This window comes from Mycteria americana, chromosome 2 (assembly GCF_035582795.1).
Source record: "Mycteria americana isolate JAX WOST 10 ecotype Jacksonville Zoo and Gardens chromosome 2, USCA_MyAme_1.0, whole genome shotgun sequence".
NCBI classification, from domain to species: Eukaryota; Metazoa; Chordata; class Aves; order Ciconiiformes; family Ciconiidae; genus Mycteria; species Mycteria americana.
The window spans coordinates 38088474-38115398 of NC_134366.1; the positions used below are offsets into that span (position 1 = coordinate 38088474).

The 26925-nt window shown below is 48.3% G+C and overlaps 2 protein-coding genes and 1 long non-coding RNA gene across 5 annotated transcripts in view; 1 reads left to right on the forward strand and 2 right to left on the reverse strand.

Annotated features, from left to right (window-relative positions):
- Window positions 1-26575, reverse strand: part of HOXA3 (homeobox A3) — a 32841-nt gene extending 6266 nt beyond the window's left edge. The window contains exons 1-3 of one of the 3 annotated variants that reach the window (XM_075493039.1): window positions 26455-26575; window positions 12365-12562; window positions 8687-8950 (exon numbers count right to left, since the gene is read on the reverse strand). The gene's annotated coding sequence lies outside the window, so the exon portion shown is untranslated. Of the gene's footprint in view, window positions 1-281; window positions 681-4729; window positions 5182-8686; window positions 8951-12364; window positions 12563-26454 lie in introns of those variants that run through there. The other 2 variants (XM_075493038.1, XM_075493040.1) reach the window with 2 other exon arrangements.
- On the forward strand, window positions 4795-8885 carry LOC142405513 (uncharacterized). Its single transcript, XR_012774213.1, has 3 exons — window positions 4795-5212; window positions 5292-6506; window positions 6921-8885. It is a non-coding gene; the product is annotated as an uncharacterized LOC142405513 (long non-coding RNA).
- Window positions 14058-16855, reverse strand: HOXA4 (homeobox A4). The gene is made up of 3 exons (XM_075493037.1): window positions 16808-16855; window positions 15733-16352; window positions 14058-15230 (listed from the first exon to the last, which is right to left on the reverse strand). Exons 2-3 carry the CDS (start codon window positions 16328-16330, stop codon window positions 14902-14904), a joined length of 927 nt encoding a protein of 308 aa, XP_075349152.1. The 5' UTR covers window positions 16331-16352; window positions 16808-16855; the 3' UTR covers window positions 14058-14901.
- Window positions 26576-26925: the final 350 nt, after the last annotated feature.

A 26925-nucleotide genomic window follows, 5' to 3' on the forward strand; every position in this document is an offset into this window, starting at 1 on the left:
AGCCGAGCCCCAAACTCTGACTGTAGGACGAAAAACCAGGCAGCCCCCCTGAAAGATTTCCTGAAAGATAAAGACAAAGTTGAGAGAAGGTAGGGGGGTAGGGGGGGGGAGAGGAGAGAGAGCTGCCTGAACACGAAGTGTAAGGGTATCAGTCACTGCCTGGAAGGAAGCCCCAGCTTGTGAACTCTTCTTGAACCGACATTTAAGTCTACGGTCATAAATCACTGGGACATAAACTCCGCCATTCACGACTGATAGCAGCGTATTTGTGGCCTGCTTACCTTAACTTCTGACGACTGAGGCGGAAGCCAGCATGCTCGCGCTCTCTCTCTCTCTTTTTTTTTTTTTTTTTCGGAGGCGGCACACCCCAGGGAGCAGGGGCTGTCTGCCCCTGCCCGGTCCCTGCGGCCGCGGGGTGGGCACCGGCTCAGCTCCTCCGCACCCGGCACCCCCCGGCCGGGAGGGGCGAGCCCTGCCCCGCACGGGATGGGGACGCTTGCTCCGGACACCCGCCTCCCCCGCTCCCCTCCCGCTTCAGGCTGCCCACCCTGCCCCGAGCCGGTCCCCGGCGTGCCGGGCTCCCCCTGCGCGGGGCACGGAGGACGGGGATGTTTCCCAGGGCTGCTCTGGGAAGGGAAGGAGAGAGAGGAAAGGAGAAAGGGGGGTGGGGGGGAGTGGAGGGGGGGGGGGGAGAAGGAAAAAGAAAAAAAAAAAGGGAAGGAAGAAAGAAAGGCGGCCGCCTGGGGAAGCCTGGGGCAGGGTGGGGGCTGGGGAGGGAGCGGAGGAGCGCGGCAGTGAAGGAGTGCGGCCCCCCCGCACCCGGGCGTCACCGGAGTCCAGGAAAATTATGCTAATGAAGACAAACGGCGCTCACAAAGGGTCGCTCTCACCAGCCTCCGGGGGTGCTGCCGGGGGGGCTCGGCTCTGTCCCCTCTTACCGGTGGGCTTGGGGGGCGGCTGCGGAATAGCCCCTCTGCCGCTCCCCGCCGCCGGACGCCCCGCAAAACCCCGGCTGAGTCCCGGGGAGGGGAGCAAAGCCCGGAGAGCCGGGCCTGGGTCCGGAGAGCCAACCGAAGCCCACCAGGATCCCCGCTCTGGGCAATGCTTTCAGAGCCACGCTGGAAATCATTAGGGTTACTAATTATTAACTCATGCATGCGTGAGCGCGCACACACACAGATGTACACAGGGACACCCCCCCGCCCCCCAAATATCCCCCGCGCCCGGGACGGGCACAGAGGCGCTCGCACACACGGACATGTGCCGCACAGGCGGGTCGGGGTGCCCGCAGCCCCCCGTGGGGACGCGTGGGCGGCAGTCCCGCGTGGACGCGGGCCCGGCCGCCGCACAGCTCGCCTTCGCCTCCCGGCTCCTCGGCAGCGCTGAGGAAGGCGCTCGCCTCTTTCTCCAGCGCCCCGGGCTTTGGGGGTGGTCGTGTCCCCCCTTCCCCTGCAACAGAAACACGGCAGCGACGGCACAAACGAGAACTTAAATAAAGTTGCAGCCCCTGCCCCTCTGGCAGACGGTAGCTGGACTATGGGCTCTGTGCATTAAGTGGAGGCTGTGAATAATGCCTAGGTGTAAATTTGACGTTACTTCGTTAATTAAGGCATTAAAAGTATAACTAGTCCGTTTAAAGCACGAGGGAGCCCGGCGTCATCTTAAAGCACAAACAAAGCGAGGGGGAAGCGAGAAATAAAAAGCACTATAAGGCTGGGGTGGCCTCTTACGCATACCAATGGTTTTTGTCATTTATGGCTATGCAAGATTTATGACTTCATGCACCAAAGCTGTAAACAGAGCACTAAAACAGAAAACACTTGCTCCTTATGGCATAAGTGAGAAGGCACCACATGAAAGGGGAAGCGGGCAGCGTAGGAGGAGAGGAGAGGCAAAAATCCCGCGTATGCGTTTTGCTTCAAACAACCCCTTGAATGTTGCAACGGAAGAAAAAAGTCTTTTAGTCAATAATCAACCCCACACTTTCTTCTGAAACTGCTGATCTGCCATTCGCCCTCTTGCCCGACAAAATAGCGAGAGGCAGCGCTGCACCCCGACGGACCCCCCGGACTGGAGAGGAGGATTTGGCCGGGGAGAGAGAGCTGGGGACTGCAGAAACCCGCCGACGCCGGGGAGCCTGCCGGTTTGGGGAGCCCTGCCGAAAGCCTGGGCGATCTTTTCCTCGGAGCGCCTTTAAACTTTGGAGCGATCTCCAGCGGGATGTTCTGACTCCATGTCTGTATTTAAGAGCGGGGACGGGGCGGGGGGAGGGGGTCTTTTTCAAACTGAAGGGATTTGCAAGGGACTTGAATCGTGAGAACCGAAGTGGTTCGTAGGAATACTGAAGTGTTTCCTCCAGTCGTCTTACTGCCTGCAAAGAGTATTTTGCGAGATTTCGCCTATTAGTCCCGTTTCCCCACGCCCCCTCTCTCCCCAAAGAGGTCATTTTAAACATGAGAAGATGATTATTTTTTCTTAATGTCTCCTATGATGTCGGGATAAGTGTCCCAACGCACAGATCCCCGCTGCTTTTATCTGTCTTTCCCTCCCAGAGGCCGAATATTTTCTTTCTGCTCCATTCCGCGGAGGGAGCAATAGGGCTCAGCTCGAGGAGGAACCGGCAGCGTTTGGGGCCGATTCCCGGGTCAGAAATGAGCTGCCTTTTCTTCCCGAAGGGTCCCACTCTGCGGGACTCCCCTCCTTTCATGGAATTACTCTTCGTTTCCGAATAAAATAATGCCTGTAAAGCGCTTTGCCCTTCGATGCTCCGAAATGGAAGCAGGCAGCACCATAATTCAAGGCTGATTTTTGGGGCATCTCTTAGGGATGAAATAGCAAGGCGGGGAGTTGCTGGAGAAGGGGACCAATTGTGGAAGCGATGCCTGTTAGAGAGTTAGGAGGGGATATTAGCTGCCTTAGAGAAGGACTGGACTATCGAAGCAATCCATGGTTAATCTGAATTATTGTTTATATTCTTTAACACTAAAGAATGGCAACGGACTCTTTGCTATCTGCTAGCAGACCGAGGTTATTGACACAACTCGCCGAAATCCCCCTCTTCTCCAAAACTCTTCTTGCTTTCTGTTGCTCTAGAGCAAGACTGTATTATTTATGAGTGTTTTAACTGGGTCAATATGCATCCGAACTGGGTCATAAATCAGAGGAAACGCTGCCAAGTAATTGAGCTGCAATTAAAGCTTGCACTTTATTTTTGAGGCGCGTTTTGGCCCATTTCAAAATACGGCAAAGCCAACCTTGGCTTTTAGACACACAGCTGGGAGTGAAACAGCTCTCCTCCCCTCGCCGAAGAGAGACGCCGGGTCTAAGAAAGGACAACGTGCTTCAGTATGGCGAGAAGGGGAAATAGCATTTCTTTGGGTCAGTTCTGCTCTGAGAGCGGGTTAAAGAGCAGGAAAGCGAGAAAACCGCCCCGGCATCTCCACCCTGCAGGTCTCTGCAGAACGGCCGCGAAGAGTTCCGAGTGGAAATCACCTTTTTTGTTGTTGTTTTCGGCGGAGTTTTTATAATCCTTCGCTTTTCTTCCTCTCTCCCTCTCTTTCTGACCCCTTAGAAGATGAGTAATTGCAAGCCCCCGGTAAGTGGGCACAAAATGGTACAGCAGGAATAGGCGAGAGGCGCGGAGCGAACTGGAGGAAAGTGAGCCCCAGCGCTCCGACCTTTCCCAAAGCCGGGACGCAGCGGGGAAATGTCGTTTTATGGAGCATTTTGCCCTCCTTGGATAGCCAAGCAATCTTTCATTTTCGTCATTTCAAGTGCATGCTTTATACATAGCTACGCACACGTATTTTTAAGTATATGCGAATACTTCCGTATTTATACGTACGGATATATCTATATTTATGTAAACGAAGGTATGGCTATGAATTTAGGACTAGTAGCTGTTCTCCCAGAAGATAATTTCCACTCCTCCCCTTTTTATTCTCGCTTTCCAGATCCCCATTCAGAGAGAGAGGCAAAAAAACCCACATTTCCAAGGCTGATTTATTGTTACAAGCCATGGCTGGCTCTTGGTTCGGCTCCTTCTCACCGCGGAGACATAAAGAGGAGCCCCCTTGGCTCATTTGGGAAGGGGAAGCTTTGCCACAGAGCTGAGCGCCCATGCAGCCCTCCGCGCACGGTAAACGAAGTACCACTAAAGCATCATAAATAAAATGGCAGCACGATCGCATACTCATCGATTTACGGGGCGGCAGCGGCCGGACAAACACCCATAAAACAACAACCGCCGCCGCCGCCGCACACTCGAGCACGACCCCGACCGAGGAGCATCCCCCCCCCGCATCGTTTTCTCCGACTTCCCCAAATACATAAATAAATAAACACACAAATAAAATAAAATAATAACATAAAATTACGGGGGGGGAAAATCCAAACACGACAATAAAAGAGGCTTCCCATCTCTAGCCGATCATAAATAATGATAAGATGGCAATCGAGGGGCTGGAGCTGAGGCAGCTGGCCATCAGCAGCAGCAGTGTGGGATCTCTATGGAGAAAAATAAATAAAGCAGCAAACTCTCCCAGCTCTGCTCTCTGCGAGGGGAGAGTTGAATATTTACCGCAGCAAATTGAAACAAAGGGGGAAGCAGCCTGGCTCCGGGTGCGCACACACCCGCACGCACACACCCGCACTCACTCCAGCCGCTGCCACTGACCTTTGCCTCGAACAGCAATAACTCACCACATAAATGAACAATCAACGGAAATACCTTAAAATAAAATCCATCCTTTCTAACGAAGCATTTCGTCCTCTCGGCTCGACAATAACCTTCCCATAAGGAACGAAAGCTGTCAGCGAAATGGCCAGCTCTTGCGGGGACGGTGATGGGGGCAGGAGGAAAAAAAAAATAATAGAAAGCAGTGCTTGCTCTGAACAGAAACTGGAAAAGCGTAATCGCAGACGGAGCCAGACCGGGTCTCCACTCCAAATGCCACAATAATGCGCTGTATTATGTGCTCACGTGGTCATACGTCAACTTAAATCCTTTTATTTGAAATAGGGAATCACTGAAGGAACAGGGTTTCTTAACGCGAGCCTTTGCTTTTTAAAGCCTTAACCCAATATGTTAAAGAAGAGTTTTAAGGGAGGGGAAAAAAAAATTCCAAGAGATGCAGATGACTGGGGGGGGGGAGACTGGTTTGATTCTTTTTCCTCCCACACCAATATTTCTTTACACAAAGCCCACTGGAAGGTAAGAGGAATTCTTCTTCTAATATGGGATTACGCTGCACTTTGATACTTAGCCTAATTAACCGGCATTTGCTCCCCAGGCCCGTCACTCTGCTCCACGTCGCATGTCCTCTGCAACCCCCGAAGAAAGCCCAAACCTTCATGCTATTATTTCCAGCCCCCTTCTAAACGGGACGATGACCAGCCTCCCCCCCACCCCCAGCCGCCTCTACCCTGCCATTGTACAGGGCTTGCTCAACTCCCACACACTACATCAGGGCTCCTGTAGAAACTAAAAAGACCTATAATTACCTGACAAAGGCAAAAAAAGAGTCTCTTCTAAGAGGCTAGTTGATTTTTGTCCTTGTGACACACTATGAAGAATACACCTTCCTTCACTGGCGTGGCTCTGAATTTTGCAAAACCTTTTGGGACCTTGCTGTTAAACCTGTGCTTACGCATTTCCTATACAGCTAGTTTGAGTGATGCACAAAATTATAGGTTTCTAACGATGAAAAAAAAAAAATTGGGGAGGGGGAGCTCTCTGCCTAAGAGGAAAAAAAGTAAGAAAAAAAGAAAAGAGCAAAGTTGTATGCGGCCCCTGAGCCAGGCAACTTCGCTTCTGTGTGAACACGCCACATCTTCCCTGTAAGATTGTTTAACTTGTGCTATTGACACAATCAGCTAAACAAACAAAAGAAACTCTCAGCTCACATAACTTTGCTGGAAGGAGTCAAAGAAAATCAGATAGTTCACGCTTTTAACGTGATCCTGGTCCAGTTCTGTGACTCCAGCATTTTGCATCAGGATGTATATACCCATGCCTAAATCTTTCCACCATCCCCATGAGCTCGGATAAAACTTTCAGCTAACTGCATATCCCCTCTTACTGTTTCACCTGCACTTCATTGAACAGAACGGAAGGAGATTTCTCTTTAAAGGTGATTTTTAGTGTTATGGGCAAGTGTTACATACTCTCACTTGGACTGTAAAAGTGGGCCACTGGAATTTAAACCCATCAGTAACCGTGCATAGTAATGGACACTGCAGCAAAGTCAGCGTGACATTACAACAGAGGAAGAATTTGCAATTTTTCATATGCAAGTGACTAAGCTAGTAGCAGGGTATACGTATATTATCCCTCACTAAGAACTGGAATAAAAACTATCTACCTTTGAAAGAGAGAGAGCATGAGCCCCACACGACATGCCCAAGTCTGTAATTATCAGCACGACTGGTAACTCCACAGCCCTCGTACTCGACGTGAACCGAGGCTGGTATTTACTCGAGACGGATTCACGTCTCTTTTAAATACGGTGCGTTTAGATCCCGTAAAAGAAACACACAGAGAAGTTCTTCTGCAACAATGAAACTGAAATTAATGGGGAATGGGGCAGACGTTGAAAAAAGCAGAGCGAGTCTTTCTTGGGGCTGTTGTAAAAAGTTATCGACTGCTTTGCGTCGAAAGCAGAAAGATGGCTTTAGAAGTTACAGTCCTGAGCAAATAGAAACTACAAAAGCAATAAATCACAATCATAAGTCAGCTTAAATGCCTTAACGCTAGCTATGGCTATTGGCTTCAAAACCCTGTTTCTATGAACAACTTTATTAGTATTAATGGTCAAGTTAATGCTAAAACTACTGTTTAACAATTAACTTCGTGTATGTAGTGGGGAAACTAATTAATTCTTAAGAAAAGTAACTTATTGACGTGTGAATACCTTCCACAGGGTGTGCTTTGGGAGGGCGAAGAGGGAGTCTGCCTAACTTTATGCTGTCCTGGATCGCAGCTGAAAATTATTCCCTTCCGCCCCTTTTGGAGAAAGCTTTCTTTGCTCCAGTATCGTGATTACGAGTTTTCAAATACAAATTCAAATTACCTTGCGAGTCGCAGACGCTAGATTTCCCCCACCACCCCATATATTGCTTTGTTCCTGTTCCTGGACATTCAACATTGCGTTTTATTACCTCGATGATCTGGAGACCCGAAACACGGTTTCTATCAGAAAAATGTGGAGTTTATCAGCAGGTCTGCTACTGATTTTTCTGTGCTTTATACACATGGCTTCGAGCTGAGCTGAAATTCCAGGCTCAGTAACAACAAACAGATCTGAGTTCATAACGTGCCTTCATTAAGAGAGACCCTTTGTGCCAGCCCTGACATTAATAGCCACTCTTAGCATTAATGCTATTTAAAGTTACCTTCAACAGAATTAGATTTAGAATTTTTACTGTCTTTCAAGTTTACTTTTATGCCAAGTGTTAAGAGGTAAGCCTATCACTCCCATGTGGAGACGGAATGGAAATCACCATACAATACATGTACTTATTTCCTCGGTTCCTCGAAAGATTTGAAATCTGCTGGGACGCAGAGCTGTTTACCTACATCTGTGCGTCTGATAGCGGTAAAGTTGGTCTTTGATCATTTCCAAGCAGATAAAAAGAATAGAGCTATCGACTGTGCCCTTGTGGGAGAAGTTCTGCTCAGAGTCAGCTGAGTCTGCGAGTGCTGGGTCCGTTTAGGAATCCCAAATATCTCTGCACGCAATGCTGTGGGTACATGCCACCGGAGGAAGGTTCCTTCGTACCGTATTTTCGCTTTTAATTTCCTAACACAAGCGTGAATAGACATTTGCAGCGCCTTTTTGTAGTTAAGATTTAAGCAGCTCATTAAGCCAACACAAAGAGCCCTTGTAGTCCTCTAATTTATGGCCGCTTTTAAAAGGTAGTAAAATATACTAATTGTACATCAGCGTCCAAAAATAAGCAGGTAAATCTAGCAGGAATTTGAGCTAATTCTATGTAATCCTCCCCTTTCGGCGGCCGGCATAAGAAAATGGTCACCATGAAAAGCATTGCATTTCTCCTGCCAAAAGGACCAAGCGCATCAAGGGCTCCAGCAACTCTGAACCACCAAACACCGACCTCCGCCCGCTGCAAAGCAGGCCAGGGCAGACAAACACCCGAAACTTATCTGCGAGCCATTCTGGTGCATGCACTCAGGCAAAAAAACAGGTTTCCTAACATCCCCACATGCACTCCACGTTTGCAGGACTGGCTGCGGAACTCCTCGAGGAGGAGGCAAACAAGCAAGCCGCGATGAGCCATTCACCACCGAAATGGCTCCAACCCGCTCTCCTTCGCCTTATGCATTCGGTTTGGGAAGGAGCTAAGAATGGACAAAGAAATTCTCAACCTCTTTCGCTCTTCAGATGACTTTGCATCCTTCCTGTCCCCAATGCCTTTATAAGGATGGCGATCACTCAGGTCCCGTACACTTCTTTGTCTGCCCGGACACGCGCATTCACCACCCACGGAAGATGAATAGAGCCAATCCAGAAAAAAATTCCGGCTAGGTTAAATATTTATCACAACAGCAACAACAACAACAACAAAAATCTCATTCCAGCAGGCTTGTTCTGCATGCAGGTACTAGGCAAATGGCTTGCTTACAAAAAAGCAGCGGCCGGCAGCCCGGGCGCTTCCCGGCTCTTACCTCCTCCAGCTGCGCAGCGTCGGGCTGAGGCGCTCCGGGCTTCCACCGCCCCAGCCCAGCGGTTCTTTTTCGGGGCTCCCTGTAAACAAGCAACAAACAGTGCCTTACCGGGGAGTGCAGGGGGAGGTATTTTGCTCCTTCATAGGCAATACACGGGTTGCCGGGCGTGCTGGGAGAGCCCCGCCGCGGGGCGGGCAGGGATGGAGCGGGCGCGGGCTCCCGGCGCGGAGCGTGGGTTCCCACCCGGGTGAAGAGCACGGGGAGCTGAGGAATAAAAGTGTGCGGTTGTTGGTTGTTTTTCTTTTTTCTTTTTTTTTTTTTTTCCCGTAGACAGCTATGCCTTCTGTCTCCAAGTGTTTGGAAATATTGTCATTCCAAACTCTTGTTACATGAATGTCTGCTTTATTTTCCTCTGGGAAACCTTTGTTTAGGATCATTTAATCAAGAACAGACATTAAACACAAGTCGTGGTGTTCATCTCTGCTGAATAAAACGCGGGAAGAGTTCCAGTTTAAATGCGGGGCGGGTTGTGGTTGGGCTTTTATTCAAACGGTTAGCCGGGGCCCGATCCTGCCACCACTAGCGCAAGAAGAGACTAACAATTGACCTCACTGAAGCGGGATCGGGCCCAAAGCCTTTTTTTTTTAATTTTTTTTTTTAACCACACTGGAAGCCATTGAAGGAGCGAAAAAAACTGGACGGCTTCTCTTCCCCTAAAATAAACAATTTTGCACAATCCAAAAAGACAATAGTCACATTATTCGCGTACCACTTACTGAATCACGTTTACGTATGAATTTGTCAGATATAATAATGTACCCCCCGTATTCATTCTCGCTAATAAAAGCTATCTAACGCATCTTAAAATTGTCAGTAAATGTAAATGCTAATAATTAAATAACACAGCTCTTGCAGAAGGGTGTCATCTGAGCCTTGGAAATATTAAGTCTGTCTTGGGAGAACTTTTCGAGCACAGACTTTGCTTTGGTAATTTAGCAGTTCCGTAATTACGCTAATAATTTTAAATTTAAACTCCAGTCTACATAAAACCATGCAATAATAGCCTACTAAGCTGTTTATTGCCGTCTCATAAATTTGAGAGCGCTGACTGCTAAAATCTACCGGCAAACACAAAAGAAAATGGAAAGTTCAATCTTCAATGGCAGAGCCCGGGCGCTGCTGCCTGGGCTTGGTCTTAGCTCTGCTCTTCCCTCCACTCGGCTCCAGCACAGGGGGAACCCCCTGGCATTTTAGGCTCAAACCCATACCTTAGCCGTTTTGATCCCTAATCAATAGTCATGTTACAAACGGCAATAATCATCGATCAAGCGTGTCGTGACTGGGCTGCCCCACTCGTGTTAAATATGGAGCGTGTATCTGAAAACGGTGCCAGCGACTTTCTGTTATTTATTTTGGAGCTATTAAGTCACGCCACCATATTTTACACTGCCACAGTCCTTCAAACTATGCTGCTTCTTCAAAGAGTTGCTAAGTAGCAATAAAGCACTTCACAAACGCCATGACATTTTTTTTTTAATTTGTTGTTATCCCAAACTCTAATATTCATTGAGGCACTTTAAGTTCGTACATAAATCGTTCAGACTAATGAGTCATAGAGAAATTCGCCCATGACTTTTCCTTTACAATGCTCACTGCCTTTCCATTGCTTTTTTGGCCCTGCATTAGGAGCCGGTGATTTATTAACGCCAGGAAAATTGAACAAAGCAGGTCCTCCTGCACTGTGGCACCCAGCCTTCCACAGTGTGAATTAGAACATCATCAAATGTGTTTGCCTGGGTAACACTTAATCACCAAAAGCCGTAATGTGACCACAAGGCAGCTGAAACAAAGATTTAACATTTCTAAATATTAAACTTGTTAAGCAAATGCTCAGCAGACAAAGCAAGCACAAACAATTAAAGTCATCAAGCTAGAAATACACACTACCTACTTACCAACACAGACCCTACTGCTTGCTTAAGAAGTTTAGAATCTTTCAAGATAAATCAGGTGGGTTTTTTTTTAAAGGGAAAAAAAAAAAAAGAAAGAAAGAAAAACAAACTCCAGTAATAAGGAGTTGAGTTTCACTTCTGAGAGAATCACTCCTAGTGAGGACTGACGGCCACAGATCCATTCCTGACTATCTGCATTAATTATTTAATGAGTCACGTGACCCTAAAGATTAAAATTTCAATATCTCCCCCAGAACAGACGCAACACCTTTATCTGCGAGCGCAGGGATCCTCGTACTTGGGTCCCCTAATCTCTGCCGGCTTTGACAGCTCCTTAGTTTCTAGGGAGAGCGCTCGGGCATTAATAACACGGGTTCGTCCCGCTCTGCACAGCGAGGTGGGGCAGCTTTGCACCCCCAGCCCCCCCAAATTAGGCAGCGGAACCCAGATCCTCGTTGTCTGCAGTGGGGGGAGCTCCGAGCGCTGCTGGCGGGGGGACAGGGGAGCATCGGGGCGGCATTCCCCGGGCTGCCCCCGCGGGTCAGCGCTGCCCGTCCGCGGACCCGGGCGGAGCCAGGAGGGCTGCCCGGGGCCGGGGGGAGGCGGCCGCGGAGCTTCCCCTGCCCACGCGGGGAGCCCCGACCCCACCGCAACCCGCGTGGGCCGGGCTTGGGCGCCCGCGCAGCGCCGCGCCCGCGGGGACGGCCTCGGGGCGACCCCCGGGGGGTCCCACCCCGCTCGTCGCGGCCCGGCCGGGCCGTGAGGCTCCGCACCCAGCAAGAGCCTCCGCCTCCCCGGGGCCACGACGAGCGGGGGCCCCGGGGCCGGGCCGCCCGGCCGGCTCCGGCGGAGGTGTGGGAAGGGCGGGCGGGCCCGGGGCTGCCCGGATCGGGCCCCAGCGCGGGGCAGGGGGTGGGCGGGGGGGTTGGAGTTTCACGGCAAACCTGTCAAGATCTCTGCCTGTGTGAGGGTTCCCCCCACCCCTTCCTCGTTTGCAAACACTGGGCAAGAAGGGCACGGGACGGCAAGCACCCTGAAGAAAAAAAAAGAAAGGAGGGAAAAAAAGTCCCAGGCCTGGGTAATCCTCCAATGCAGGGTGGCTCTAGTTATTAAATACCACAAGGCGCTTGTCACAGCTGAGTTCCCCGTGTAATAAAACACCAGGTATAGCAAGAGCTTGCAGGAGAAACGAGGAGGGGGATCTTGGAAAAAGAGCCTTTTTCTTGGTGGGTGGAGGGGAGGTGGGTACCGGGGTTAACGGCGTGGCGTTCCCTGCGGCCAGCAAATTGACTCCGAAGTGATTTGGTCTTTCTTTGAAATATTGACAAACTTCCACTTCCAGCGTTTCGGGCCGCGCTCGCCTTTGTGGCCAGAGCAGATAAATCCGTGTGTGAGAGAGACCGGGAGAGAGGGAGGGGGGAAAGAGACATTTAGGTCCAAGTGCCGGATTAAAAAGAATACTGTCTTTAAAGGTCAAGGGTTTGAAGGGTCAGTCTGCTCCTCTAAAAAAAACAATTAATGGGATAGAAAATTTGTCCTCTCGGTGAACTCCCGGTTGCCTTAGCAAAGGGAGCACAATGCGAGAATTTAAACTGGACGATGTAATTTTCGAAGTTATTGTAAAGACGGGCGGTATGGGACGGGGAACAGAGGGCTCCCAGCCCGGGAGCAGCATCCCGCTCCCAGCACTGGCGGAGGGGGAAGGGGGGGAAAACGGAAAATTTACCTTAAACGACGATAATCTGCCATGGGGTATTTTGCAGTCCGCCGTTCAATCTCCAGCAAGAGAGTGTACATTTTTTTAGCAGACAGCCAAGATGCTGTGTCTTTACACATGACCACTTTTTTTTTTTTTTTTTTTTTTGTCCCAGGAAAATCCTTTGCGTCTTCACAGACTTTTCCGAGAGAATGCCTTTCAGAACCGCTGTTGAATCACAAAGAAGTATTTATTGTAGGAGGTGATTAATGATTCTCACTAAAATTGCTATTTGCAGCGTGATTTCATTTCTCTTTACAATGGGAGCAAACCAAGTTTATACGCATAGGCTGCACACTAAAGAAATCCTGCATTGCCAGTTAATACATTTCAGCTGGAATTTTGCTCGGTTGTGCTAATTTTGGCTCTAAATATATTGAGGGATTCTCAAGCAATAAATAAAACGAAGAGTTACACGCTTGCAGATAGTAGTTACCTCACTTACAGCTATATTATTCTCCCTCTATAAGGAGGCAGCTGGCAATTTAGGGTTTAGTAAACAGAGATATGTGAGTGGAAGCCTGCTTTTCAGGCCTGCTCCTTGGTCAGGTTTGGAGACAGCAGTGTTTGCTGAGGGTATTTACAACCTCCACCTCTCTGATGCTGAACGTGCTCTGCCAGTGGCATGTTACGTTTTTCTGTGGGACGCTCCGTGTTCCTTGGCCAGGCAGGGATGCTGGCCATAGCACTGGGGCCTGGTGCTACCTCACCCAGGGGGTGATGATGCACCCAGTCCTGGCAGCCTCACTCATGAGAAGAGAAGCACTGATTCCAAAAATCCCTCTTGGATATATTTGTGTAAGGAAATAAGTCTTGACCTTCAGGCCTTCCCTGGAAGATTTACTAGCACTTGAGTTTTTTTCCAAGCCTTTTCCTACCCGGCTCAGTACTAGTCTCTGTTGTGGAAGCCCTGAGCAAGGCTCCCCGTCAGCAGCTCCGCTTTGCCTGCGCTCCTTAGCTGCCTGGAAGCAGCGAGATGCGCAGCCTGAGCTGGAACCACTTGAACCCCATTTTGCCACAGTTGTTTCAACAACCTCTGTCAAATAAACCTCTCGAAGAGTACCCAAATTCATGTTTCTGCCGAGGCTTTCTCAACACATTTCAAAATAGTCTTGAAAAGAAAATAAAAGGAAACAGAAACAGAAAAGGCAGCTTAGAGAAACTTTAGGTTACCACCCATGTATTCCCCTTGGAAAGTGCTAGCTAACTGAGAAATCATAATCAGGCGAAAATGAACAAATAAATCATGACTGGCTAAAGATTTAAAGTGTTATCATGGGGAGCATGTGTGGCTTCTCCTCCAGCAAAACCCGTCATGGGAGCTTACTGGCTCCCAGTAGGAGCACAGTTTCTCTGTAATGCAGCAGAAAATAGTCGTACGGACAGCAGTGGAGAGCTGGACTAATTCTGCCATAAGCCCGCTGAAGAGAATACCACTCACCTACACAGTGAAGCAAGACCTTTCCTCGTCCTGCAGCGCTCTTTTTCCCAGCCAGGCAATTAGGAGTCAGGACGTTTTTCACTCTATTTAAAGCAACCATTACCTTATTGACAAGGTGAATCCAAGTTAAAACAACACGTCAAACCGTTGTTTTCCATTCCCGGTGCCAACACCAACCAAGCACAAGGTGGATGAAACAGCACTGAGTGGACTTGTGTTTCAAGCGTTTAATTCTTTTGTACAGAATAATCTTTATTACCAGCATTTGGCACTGTTATACATTACACCAAAAATCCACAAATTGTACATGGACCCAAACGATTTAGACGGTGCCAAATATGAAGACAGCAACAGCCTTTATAGCGATATTTCTTTAAATAAATGCAATCGGGAATGTGGAGAAAAACTAATAGATCGCAGCTACTGCGGGGGCTACACTTAGAACCAGTTAAGTTACCTTTGATACACAAAACGTTTTCCTTTAGACAGCGTAAGGGGACATTTTTCGTAAGTCTTTAACCGCCCGTGGACGTGTTCGTTCTCTCTCCCGTGTTGGTGTGTGTGCATACGTGCGTGTGCACCCTCACACACACACACGCACACGGAAATCCACGAACACGCCACGAAACAGCGCTATTCAAGTCAATGCCTTACACAAGTGTCTCACGAGGTCTTTGCTTTGTTTTAACCGTCTTTTATTTTTAAAGTGTTCTCTAAAAAAAAAAAAAAAAAAAGAGAGAGAGAAAAAAGAGTCCGTCTTAGGTACAGAGAATTCGTCCGTGACAGCATTCAGCCCTCTCTTACACCGAGGGCAAGAGAGCGTTTCCATAAATAGAAAAAAAATGACGGGCATGGAACCATTATCTATATACAATGTAGACAATCGTCCGGGTTTTGGTTTAAACATGTGCCCGTTCTTGGGCACGTCTCGTCTTCCTTTCCTGCTCCTGTTTTGTTTTACACAGTTGTTTGGTCCAAACGACCAGCCTCCACCACGGGGCAGCTGGAAAACCCCAATAGATAGGTAAATATATATATATATTAAAAAAAATAATAATAACCGTATTTATAGCGCGGCTGCGTTGGGTGTAGCCCCATCGAGCGGATGGGGGTGGCCCTGTGTCTGTGCTTTGGACTGCTGGCTCAGTGTGGACTGGTTTGAGGAGCGCATCTTTGTGTTAGGCAGTTTATGGTCTTTCTTCCATTTCATGCGCCTGTTCTGGAACCAGATCTTGACCTGGCGCTCGGAGAGGCAGAGGGTGTGCGCGATCTCGATGCGTCGCCTCCTGGTCAGGTAGCGGTTGAAGTGGAACTCCTTCTCCAGCTCCAGGACCTGCTGTCTGGTGTAGGCAGTGCGAGACCTCTTGGGCTCCCCTCCGTTGTAATTGGGATTGACTGAAACGTGCACGCAGAGGCACACATACACACGCGGAGGGGAAAGAAAGGGAGACGGGGAGGGGGGGGAAAGCGATGGAACATAATCATTATATAATAACTTGACACCAGGTTCACATAAGATACATAAACGGCAAGAAAAATTGTTTCACAGCCTATCGACAGTGGGGACAATCGAGGAGCAATAAAAAATGGTGATGGGCATTTGGGTTAGAAGAAAAGCTTCAAAGACACATGGCCCAGAGCCACTGCAGGGCAATTAAATTTATGGGGGCTATAATTACTGCCCTAACAGTTTGGCGTCTCGTAAATCTTTTGATAAAGGACCCCGGATACAAAAGGTTTCTCACTTTTTTTTTTTTTTTATTAGGAAACGCGGAGGGAGAAGGAGGGAAAAAAAAAAAGCCACACACGCAAGGACCCGTCCCGGCCCCGGGAGCACCCTCCCCCCTTCCCTCCTCTGCAGGCGCATCCCCACCTCCCCCTGGCAAGGGCAACTCACCCGTGCTCACATGGATCTTCTTCATCCAGGGGTAGACCACCGGCTCCTTCCCCTTCAGCCCGGGCAGGCTCTTGTCGGGCAGCAGCGCGCAGCCGGGCCCGGTGCCGGCCCCGGCGGCGGGGGCCGCTTCGCAGCGGCGCTGCAGGGCATGGCCTGGGAGCAGGGGCTGGGGCGGGCCGGGGTGGCCCTTGGCGGGCGGCGGCGGCGGCGGCGAGGCGCCCGGGGGCGGCTGCTCGGGGCCCGGGGCGGCGCTGCCGGCGCTGCTGTAGCTGTAGGGTGCCTGGGGGTAGGAGGGTGCCTGCGCGGGGTAGAGCGCCTCGGGAGGCGGCCCCGGCGGCCCCGGCGGCGCCGCAGGAGCCTGGTAGCCCGGTTCCCGGCGCGGCCGCGGGAAGTACTCGGGCAGCGCCGGGCCCGGGTGCGCGGCGTGCAGGTGCGGCGGCGGCGGCGGCGGCGGCGGCGGCGGGGCGTGCGGGTGCGGGTGGTGCGGGTGGTAGCTGGCGGAGCTGCCGGCGCTGCCGCTGTGCTGCGTGTACTCCTCGCAGGGAGGGAATTTGGGCTCGATGTAGTTGGAGTTTATCAAAAACGAACTCATGGTCATTAATTTGTGAAGTGCAAAAATACTAATTTTTCTCGCGTTGTCGTTTTTCTGGGCTCGGCGAGGCCCCTCCCCTTCCCCCCTCCCTCCCCTCCCTCCCTCTCCCCCCTCCCGCTGCTGTCAAGTGCTCGCCGCTGCCAAAGTTTGGGCCTCCAGCTTCCCCCCCTCCCTGCCGCACTCCCCTCCCTTCCTCTCTTCCCACCCCTGGAGCGCCTACAACACACACAACACACACAGGCACGCACACCCCCGCACCCCCCGCCACCCCGTCACCACCTGACCGCCAGCGCCAATTACCGCGCGGGGCCGCGGACCCCGGATCAGGAAATGGAAGGAAGGCGAGCGGCCGCGGGGCAGCTCCGCGCCCGCGGACCCACCGCGGGGGCCGCCGCCGCCCCTCCTCCCCGGGCGGCGGCTGTCCGCCGAGGGAGCGCCCCGCCGGGGGCTGCCGGACGCCCGCGCCCCTCGTCCGCTCCTCACCAGGATCCCCGGCTCCTCCCGCCCGCCGACCCGGGCCGCGTCCGGCGGTCGCGGTGTCAAGCGAGATAAAACTAAGTCAGCTCTGACAGGCTTTCTCCCCCCCCCCGGCACTTTCTGTTTCTCCGTTCCCCCGCGGGAGAGCGTAGGAAGCGGGGCGAGGAAGCGGAGCGCAGCCCAGCTGGGGGATCCAGGGGGAGGCAGGCGCTGCACAAGGCGTTGCACAATCCTTTTAAAGAAACCCATCTCCAAGTGCCGGGAGTCGGGGCTGCGCGCAGGCAGAGGGCGGCAGCGGCTGCCGGGCACAGGCCACCGGGAGCCCTCCGGGCTCTGCCCCCAGCGCCCCGCCGCTGCGGACGGCGGGCGGCCGGGAGCTCTGGGGCTAGCCCTTTGCACCTCGGAAGCCGTGCTAACCGGAGGAATAGATGCAAAAGTTAGTATGAAGGTGGCGGGGAGGCCGAGGAGAGTCCTCGAGTGGCTTGCGGGGTGTGAGTGATACAGCGAGCCTGAAAATAACGGGGAGGAGAGGGGGAAGGGAGAGAGGGGAAGGCGGACCCGACGCTATCAAATACTTCTACCGGCGGTCGCAGGGCTCACTGCGAGCACCCCTCCCCGCAGAGGAGCGGTTTCCAAACTAAGAATTTAAGTCCCTCGGTTTGGTACGCCTAGTCTGGGGTTTATTTCTTAATTTTCATTTCCACGAGAAATCGCTAGCGCCTTCGCAGAAGTAACTCGCAAACGCCAGCGTAGGAGGGAGAGGGCACTCGGGCACTTCTGCCTTGCTAAAACTAAGACTGTTAACGATATTCGCAGCTCAGAGGGAAAAGAGGCAACCGCCCTGACCTTAGGTAATTGAAATTTGATGGTGAAACTAATTACGCTCTTATTCTAAGGGGAAAAAAATACTTCTTGAACGTCAGCTACTCTGGTACATTCGGAGTTAGAAGCGAACTTTTCGGATTTTTTTTCCTCCTTTTCAGGAAAGCATATAAACACAGAGAAATGTTTACCGCACCCTTCGAGAATATAATTGCTGAGTGGGTAATCTCATCTGCTGGTATGGGAAAATACATCTAATATATCAAGCGTAAATATGATACGTTTTAGATCTTGCCCTCCTGAAGATATTACATTAACAGTTACCCTGGTTTAAATTCAGATTATTGTCTTTTGCAGTTTTATAGATAATGGATACATGCAATAAAATTCTATTTGAATATACATTCTATCTAACAAGACACACATCGTATCGATTTATATTTTATCCACACACATGCACGCACGCACGTTGCAGGCGGCTTGTAATATGTTAGAACATTTCCAGCACTTGGGTATACTGGGGTACTTATCTAAACAATCACTCATTTCCTCCTCCTATCGAATGCCTAATTTGTAAAGAGAGTTAAAACACATTTACTTACTCATTTCCAACAGCACATCTATGGAACTCTTTAACTGGGGTAATAGATAAGTTTCTCTATTTACTCTGCATGGAGAGGAAATGCGGTTACGCACACGCACACAGAGACAGCCGCAACTGTTCAACAACACACGTTTGACAGGAAAGGGGAGATTGTTTTATTTATATTAAAAAAGAAAACCGCAACAAAAAAACAAACCCAGAAAACAGCATCAACCCGTGTTGTCAAAGAATAAAGCTCCCACCTACATGACTGTAAAAAATAAAAGATTCCCAAAGTCCACCACGAGCAGAGAGCGTTTTCCCGGCTTAAAGAGATCCATGCACACATGCAGACACCGACGTACAAATACCTGCTGGCCCGCACCAGATGAATTACACCGGGTTATCGTAAATATTGTTCTCGGCATAAGTCCTGGGACACCCTGGCCGGAGCACTGCGGAGGGCTGCCGTGCTCCCAAGCCACGGTAAAACGCAACGAAAAGCGGTGTCTCGGGTTGGAAGCTCAGCGCTACATTGGGAGAGCTGACCAGGCTCTGTTTCCTATTATTTACCGTGATTAGATCTCAAAGTATACTTGTTTCTCTGCGCTTCGTTCTACCGTGAGGCTCTGGCTCTCGGTTACAGGGAGAAGGATGCAATTTTGTATACGACAGTAAATCTGCAAGGTGACCTGAGCTGCTCAGCTGAAGTCTGTTTTTTTCGTGTGGTTCTATTAGTCTGCGAAGATGTGCTGAGGCAGGACCTCCAAAAGGCCTGTTCCATGTCTTTGTGGTTTTGTTATCATAAACAAGAACCCAGCCAAGACCACCAAGTGTTATCTTGCACACGGCCATTTCGACATTTTACTGCAAGATTTATGGCTGTAATAAACAATCTCAGAAACCCTTTTTTTCCCCGGTACTTCCCTTTAACAGACTTGTAGCATCATCCTAAGCTCTCAAAGAAAGAAAAGGAGAGGAAAAATAGGCCGGCTCCCTTATTTCTCCAGAAGGACTAAAGGCTCTATTTCACTGGCGAAGGAGACTTTCATCAGTTAATAGCGAAGGAGACTTTAATCAGTTAATAAAGGAGCGAGAGTTTCCTGGCCGAGGCTGGCCGAGGAGGAGATGGGGACCCCGCTGGAATTAAGTTGAGAGGGAGAGAGTCCATTCCCATGCACCCAGAAGAGCCAACCTCATACATACCCAAAGAGGGGGGAAAGGGGGATCCCCCTTTCTCCTGTGAAACAGGCAAGCACTCCTGCTACCCTCCACATGTGCGGCTCAAACGTAATTACCCCGAAAGAGAAAATAATAATAACAGCAAGAACAGTAATAGTAATAGTAATAGTAGTAGTAGTAGTAGTAGTAGTAGTAATAATAATAATAATAATAATAATAATAATAATAATAATAAATAATTCAAGTCAACCTTTCTCCGTGCCCGGGCATCCTCCACCGAGAGCGGTAGGAGGAGGAAGAATCGCACTAGCAGCCTGGTTTGAATTTGATTTGAACCATTTTGAATATATTTAGCCCCAGCTTTCCCCTCTTGAATGCGAGGCTGTCCCAAGTTTCAAAGTGACCGAAAAGTGACACCGTGTGCATTTTGTTTCTTATTAATCTTACACATTGACAGTCTTTGTTAAATAACAAGGCGTGCCCTTCACCAGGCGACATTTTCATATTTGTTAGACGCGGTGACCTGAAGTTCACCTCGGCCTTGGACTTAGTTTTTCTAAAAGGTCTATAACAGTGTCTTTTAGATAGCGGGGTGCTTTGCCCAGGTCACTACTTCTAAGGGAAAATTGAGAAAAAATCGCGGGAAAATGTAAACGTTATGGAATGTATCGACTGTATTCCCCCCTTTGTTCCCGGGACTGATACAGCCCCCGAGGCTGCTCCTGCCTCCGCGGGCGGGAGCGCTCCTTTCCTCCTTTCCAAACCTCCCAGTTTTGCCCCAAGTTCAGCATTTGGCGAAAGCGACGACTTCTCCGGCACCGGGGCTCTTCTCAGCAACGGGGTGGTTGGCGGGATTCGCTCCCTCTGTCCTGGCGCGGTTAAATAAACACACGTAAAACGTGATTTGTGCCCGGATTTTAAATGAATGGTCTTTTGAGCAGACCTTCCACGCCAGAGAGCAGTGTGCTGAATGCAGAGAGTGAAAGGACAGAAAGAGTTCCTCTCAAATTATTAACTGTTCTGCTCCAGGTTGTTGCCTATTTTTTTTAAGGAATACTTCAAACAACAGTTCAGAAGAGTCAGTGTTTGTTGAAGTCGCAGTTTCAACTTCTTTGAAAATATTCTCATTGGTATTTTTATTCTAAGCCAGACTGAAAATATGGAATTCGAGCCACTAATTGTTTTGGTGAGGAAGGAGATGGATTTCGGTCACCTACTCTTGAGTAAGCCAGTTATAGTAACAGCTTTCGTTCTGGGTATATCGAAGACGCACTGTTATTCTTGGAAACAATCCGCCTGCTATTCTCTAACAAAATAGATATTTGGCTACGGTGTTTAGCTTGTTATCAGGCTTCGCTCTTACACCAAATAAATACTCTGGGTGTGAAAGGTTATATACTATCTCCAGCGAGGGCAGGCTCCCCAGACGTGCCATGCCAGGGCTGGCTACAAGTGAGCAACAGCAGCAACTTGCGAACAACGCCTGCACGCCGAGCAAACACTGGCATTATATACTTCCCAGGCTTCAGCAGGTACCTTAGGCAAAACCTCCCATAACCGCGCTGGCTAATCTGAAACCTAACCCCTGGTATATTTGTTCCCAAGAAATAGCGCTCGACTGCCACGATCCAGCTGTGTCTCTGGCAAATAATTCACGCCTACCAGCTACACTGAGGCCAGTGTAGCCTCCTGCCTTGGGGTCGAAAGGCAGCAGGCACGGATGGGGGTGAGGTGCGCTGCGCCTTTCCTCGGACTTCTTCGTCGCCCCGTCCTCTCCTCCACACCTTGCATATCTGCTTAGGCATATTTGGGAATATCCTTTCCCTCTTCCATCGACCCGCATCATTTCAGGCTGAATGCGGTTTGCTGTCATCCCCCCCAGAATGAAATTCCCTATGCGATATCGGCCAGTTCTCCCTACAGACACGCCTAACCGAGGAGCTAAAGCTTCAACACCGAGGAACAAAAAATCCCAGCTATGTGGGAATAACTCTCTGCCCAAAGAATTTCCACTAAACTTTTTATTTGGGGGCGGGGGGGAGGAGGGCGGAGGAGGGGGAAGAAGGGAGGGAAAACAACCCTTCCTGCTCCCCATTTCGCTGGGAACCTCTGCCTCGGATAATTCCAGAATCCCCCCAAATCACGGAGCGGCTCGGGGCGCCAACTTCTCCGCAACGTTTTCCATCGGTAGCACACCATTGTCCCACCGCTCCGCATTTTAAACGAGCTCCTTCGGACCAAACATATAACCCTTATTATCTCCAGCGTGTCCTGTTTAAGCACAGTTTAGCGGTCGCTACAGAAATGAGAGCAAAAAACAAAGGCGCGGCAAGGATCGATAAACGCGTTAATAGCTTCGCTCCTATCTTATCTTCCTGCCATTTTGCAAAGTGAGAAGGCTTAACATGAAACCTCTTAAAGTAGGTTATTATATAATAAACAGGGGCGAAACATTTTGCTACCTGACTCTCGGAGGAGGCAGCATCAGCGGCTGCTGTGGGGGTAACACGCGTGTTTACCTGCCGCGGCTGAATCCGAGATATTCAGACACAAATGTGGCCGATAATTCAAGATGATATACAACGTGTATTACTCTTGAAAAGAGGAATTTTCTATCCTTTCCTCGGTAATTGAGGTCATTCAGCCAGTAGGGTTCACCTGGAGTCCATACTGTGATACACACGTAACTCAAAGCTATTTTATCTTTTGTGCTGATAGTCAAGATCTCGGCTATAACATTGACATCAAACTCTGTCTGGGCGAATGACTAAGAGTGGTGCAAAACGTAAACTTTTGACCCTCAACTTTTTGACCTGCAGTTGTAACGCCCTTAACCACAAAGATATACAAAAGCTATGCAGCTTCTTTTAGGAGTAAGAGACTCGCACTGTTTGTTTCAATAGTTCTGCCGTTTCCCCCAGCTTTCTAAGGGCTTTTTTCTTTTTCCTTCTTCTTGCTGTTAAGGAATCGGATACTTTTGCATTTTTAATTATTGCCTTTTTTTTTTTTCTCTTTTCTTTAATCTCGCAGCTTTGTAAAGTGCTGTTAAATCAGTTTGCACAGCCTTTCGGCAGCGTTGGAGGGAAGCCTGTTACTCAAAGGCGCTATGTGGTTACAATTGCAGGTGAAATGCTGGGTAAGTTCTGGGCGTGAGGTTGGAAGGAATGTAGCGACGAGCGTTGGGGGAAAAGCTGCAGCTCTGTGCTGCGAGGGTCTTAGTCATTTCTCCTTGATTTAAACATAAAGAAACAACTCTAATTGTTTGCGAAGCCTTGTCTAGGCAAACGAGTTGACTGTGAACTTGGTCTAAAGCGAGCTCTGCTGGTGATTCCTAGGGTGTGCAGATTTATCTTTTCTGCATTTACTTAACCTGGCAGTGAACTGCACGGGCTGCCATTTGTTATCCAGAGACAGACTTCACCTCAAGCAAGGACTGTTCCACAAAATTGCAATAATTACCCAATAACCTTCATAGCAAATATTATTATTGAAAAGACATTTTTTTGGGGAGGGGATATAGGAAAGACTCCTTATGCGTGCTGTAAGGCGAAATCCTTGCAAATTTTACACGCTCTCTCTGTCAGATTTGATATTGTTTGTGCGTGTAGCTACAGGAACATGTGACTGTGATGGTCCATGAGTATTTGCCTTCCAGAGAGACATTAGTGAGGATGCTTTGATTTGAAAGGGATAATATTTTCAAAGATGACCAGGCGGCTGTGGGAGCTGTGGTTTTGCGTTCTGGCTAGCAAGTCTAGCAACAAACCGGGGAGATTTTAAGGGCAGGAAAGAGAAAGAGCTAAGAGAGCAAAGCGATGTCTTCACTTCGTCAGGAGATTTACTTATGTCTGCATTTAATGCGTTAAATCTGTATTTGCGGGGAGGGAAAAGGCATTGCTCCAGTATCCAGGGTTTGAAATCGAAACCTCCTGATCCGCCCCTCATGATCTGTTCCATTCAATTTCCCATGGAGCAGATTGCAAACCCCTCTATTGTCACCCTTCCACAGATACACACTTATTAAATGTAAGGAAATGGCAGAATAATAATTTCCCCATAATGTTCTGCAATTAGGGCGTTTGCAGGTCTTAGGCAAGGCTGCAGAGCTGTAATTTACGGATGACTTTCCATCGGATTGTTATACTTCTGGTTTAGAGAAAGTTATGCGTTGCAAAGTCACTAGTTACACACATTAAGAGGGTTGCCTAATCTTTAATTGGCCTTACGCTTAGACGTGACACGCTACACTCAAGTATTTCTTTCAAAGGATTAGGTAAACTACATTTCAATGCGCAGAACGCCACTTGCCATGCCTAAGGTAAAACAAATTCGCACGCATTAATCCCCCAAACACAGCAGAAAAATAATGTGTGCAGATAAGACCTCTCTCCTGATTCCCAGCGATTATTCTCCATGACATTTTCCCTCGGAAAACAATTAGGATCTGGGAATATTTTGGTAGAGTTCGGCAGCCTGGGTTTGTTTGAATTTCAAATTTCAAAGCGGATTAGAAAATCTTAATGCGTTCCTGGATTTGAATGGCTTCAACTGTGCTGTTTAGGACAGGGCAGGGCCAGAAATATGGAGAAGTTGTCATTTCTAGCTAACTTTCTTTTGTTGTTAGAGACTTTCTTGCAGTACGGGCGGGTTTATATGCTTGTGGGTTTGGGGATATTTTTCTTTTCCGTAGTTCTTGAATCTCTGTACACTGCTTTACGTAGAATATGCTCCAGAAGCCACATTCAAAAATGTGAAAATACGTAGTAGCAAATCTTTTAGCTCTAGACAATGAAAAATTACAATCCGCGATGAGATCCAGGTTCCTAAAATATTAGTTGAACGGGTGTGCGTGTGTGTTTATATATTCACCAAATAATTCAAATAACGCAGCGTTGTTGAATATTGAGTAATAGCGAACGGTTTGTGTCTAGTATCATTCCTGTTTACAAGCGAAGGATTTGCCTTGGAAAAGGACCCGTATATAAATGAAGCCCAAACTTTTAAAGGGTTTTCATGCCTTTGCCTCAAACTATAAAATTTTATGGCATATAATATAATATAATACACACCTATCATATATAACTTTCTGGTATTCCTATTGACAAAAATGTGACAGCTAGTGTACTATAAAATCTCCAGCTGTTTATTGCGGAAATTATTTTCAAATGTGCATCTGGATATGCCCTTTTAAAGCCTTTTCCATTTTTTTAATATAAAGTGTATGCATATGTGTTTGTTTAGTGTTCATAGGAAGATACACAGACACAAAGGCTTCAGACTCCATTTATCTTACACAGGGGGTTGACTCTAAATATTAAATATTTGTAAAACTGTGAGATCTTTGAGCTGAGCCAACCTTATATACTACTGTTTCTTTAGTGTTAAAAGTAAATAAATTAAAAATAGGAATCAGTCAGCCATGTGCAGACCTTGCAGAGGTACACAACAACCTTACCCTCCTGTACCCCTGTGCCTTTCTTTTATTTTTCCTCACAGTAGCAGATACAGTCTAAACTGCCATATTCAAACGGGATAGCACTAGCAAAATAAAACAAAGCCCATCTCCCAGCTCACATCAAACCACCCTGTTCTTTTGCAAACCTGACTTTATGACACACGAAGGAAAACAGTGCGATCTGCTCAATCCCTGCTGCTCCAAACCTGAGCAGAGAAAGAGGTACTCACAGCAGGTTTGGAGATATGTATAGATACAGATATAGATATATAGATACATATATTTTGGAGGCAATTCTTCAATCTCTTTCCTAGCCCCTGACTAGCCGGTCTGCATCCTCCGAGATCACTCGCCTCAGTAACAGCTCTGAGGGTAAGGATCAGGCCTTAATGCTACCCAGAGAAAGACAGAGTTCCTTTCACCCTTTCATTCAAGTCCTGGAAATTCAAAGACTAAAGTTAAATCCGGCCATAAAGTTTATTGCTGAGTAATCACACTCTAGTGAGAACAGTCCACTTAAATAAAAAGAATGTTGAAGTAAACACGCAGCTGGGGCCTACCCCACAATGGCAGCCAGCAATATAAGGCAGAGAGGGAGAGAGCAGAGCTAGGGGGATATTTACAATCTTCAATAAACCAAGCCCGTATTTCATAATTTGCAGCACTCTAATGACCTGTAGTCTCTTGTATTAATGCTACAAGTTACAGTCAATTGGTTCGCTTAAAAAAAAAAAGTCACAGGAACATATATATGTATACACGCATACACACCCTTTGTATACATAAATACACTGATATTAGACACACATATGCATGTGCACAGCTTTATACAGGCGTATACATCGATTTGTACATGCATGCACACACACACATAATTTAAATACATTTATATTTATGCTATTACATATAGGATCTGGAAGAAGTTACAGCAACGTTATAAATGCGCATTCCCGAAACACACGCCACACTTGCAGATGGACATCTATACATAGCTAAAGTTTTCTGCACAACCCCATGCAGAAAATAGGAATCTTAAGTGCTCCAATACAGTCTGTGCCATTTTAGTACTAGCTCTGATGTGCAACATATTTCACCAATCCAAAGATTATTACCATATCAAGCACGCCTCCAACTCTATCATGCCTACATAAGACACTGCCCAGATAATATCAAGCCCTATTTATTTTGTTTCCCCTTTTTTTAATCGCCTGCAGTAACTACTCTTTGCTAAACAAAACCTCTCCAAACTTGGAGAGCCTATTGGAGCAAAGGAAGTAATTATGTTCTGCGGTAGTCAAAGTGATTAAAGCTAGGCCCCAAAATCCATCTCTGCCAAAGTCGCTTATTGTGGTTTACTTTGATTTGATCGTTAAAATAGAGAGCTAGCTGCTGCAAGTGGAGGGATGGGGGGGGATTTGCAGCGCAACCTGGATCATTAGTGGTTGATCCTGCCTCTCGGGCTCGGTGGGACCGTCCTGAAAAGCTCCAGGCGGAGAGGAAGGGAAAGAGAAAGAGAAAGAAAGAGAGAGGCGAGACGCAGCGAGAGCAAGCAGGAGCCTCGGCTTCCCCACTGTACAAATAAACTTTAAGGAACTTGTGCACAAAACTTACCTTTGACTTGCAAGGAGCCATTTTTCATACAGTATTGAGAACTTGTGGTTTGGATACTTCTGTCCCTAAACCTGACAATTTGAATGGCCAGGAGGCACACGTAGCCTGCAAAAGAGTCAAATGAAGTCCAGCGTCAGTGAGATTATATGTTATGTGGTATATAATGTTGGATGTCAACTCCCCAAAACCATAAAACTTACTTTAATGGCACCACGTGACTTTTTATAGCCAGTGAGCCTATCTGTCTGTGCTATGGATGATTTTACGATCTAATTCATAGACAAAACCCTATTCATTTGGCACCCAAATGTCATACAGCCGGAACTGCGGCTTATAAAGTTTACTGTTTTATAACTTTTAAGGGAAGGCATCAATGTAACCAGTCAGTAAATGTGCAAATCTTTAGTTGCTCTTAGAAGCTCAGAAGAGTTAACCATTCAAGCTCTGATGGGGTAAGTAACATTACGTTTA

Excerpts from the sequence above, each read along its gene's own strand:
- HOXA4 (XM_075493037.1), bottom strand. The coding sequence starts at position 16,330 with ATGACCATGAGTTCGTTTTTGATAAACTCCAACTACATCGAGCCCAAA. Across the intron at positions 15,231-15,732 it reads GAAGATCCATGTGAGCACGG|TCAATCCCAATTACAACGGA; the intron begins GTGAGTTGCCCT and ends TGCACGTTTCAG.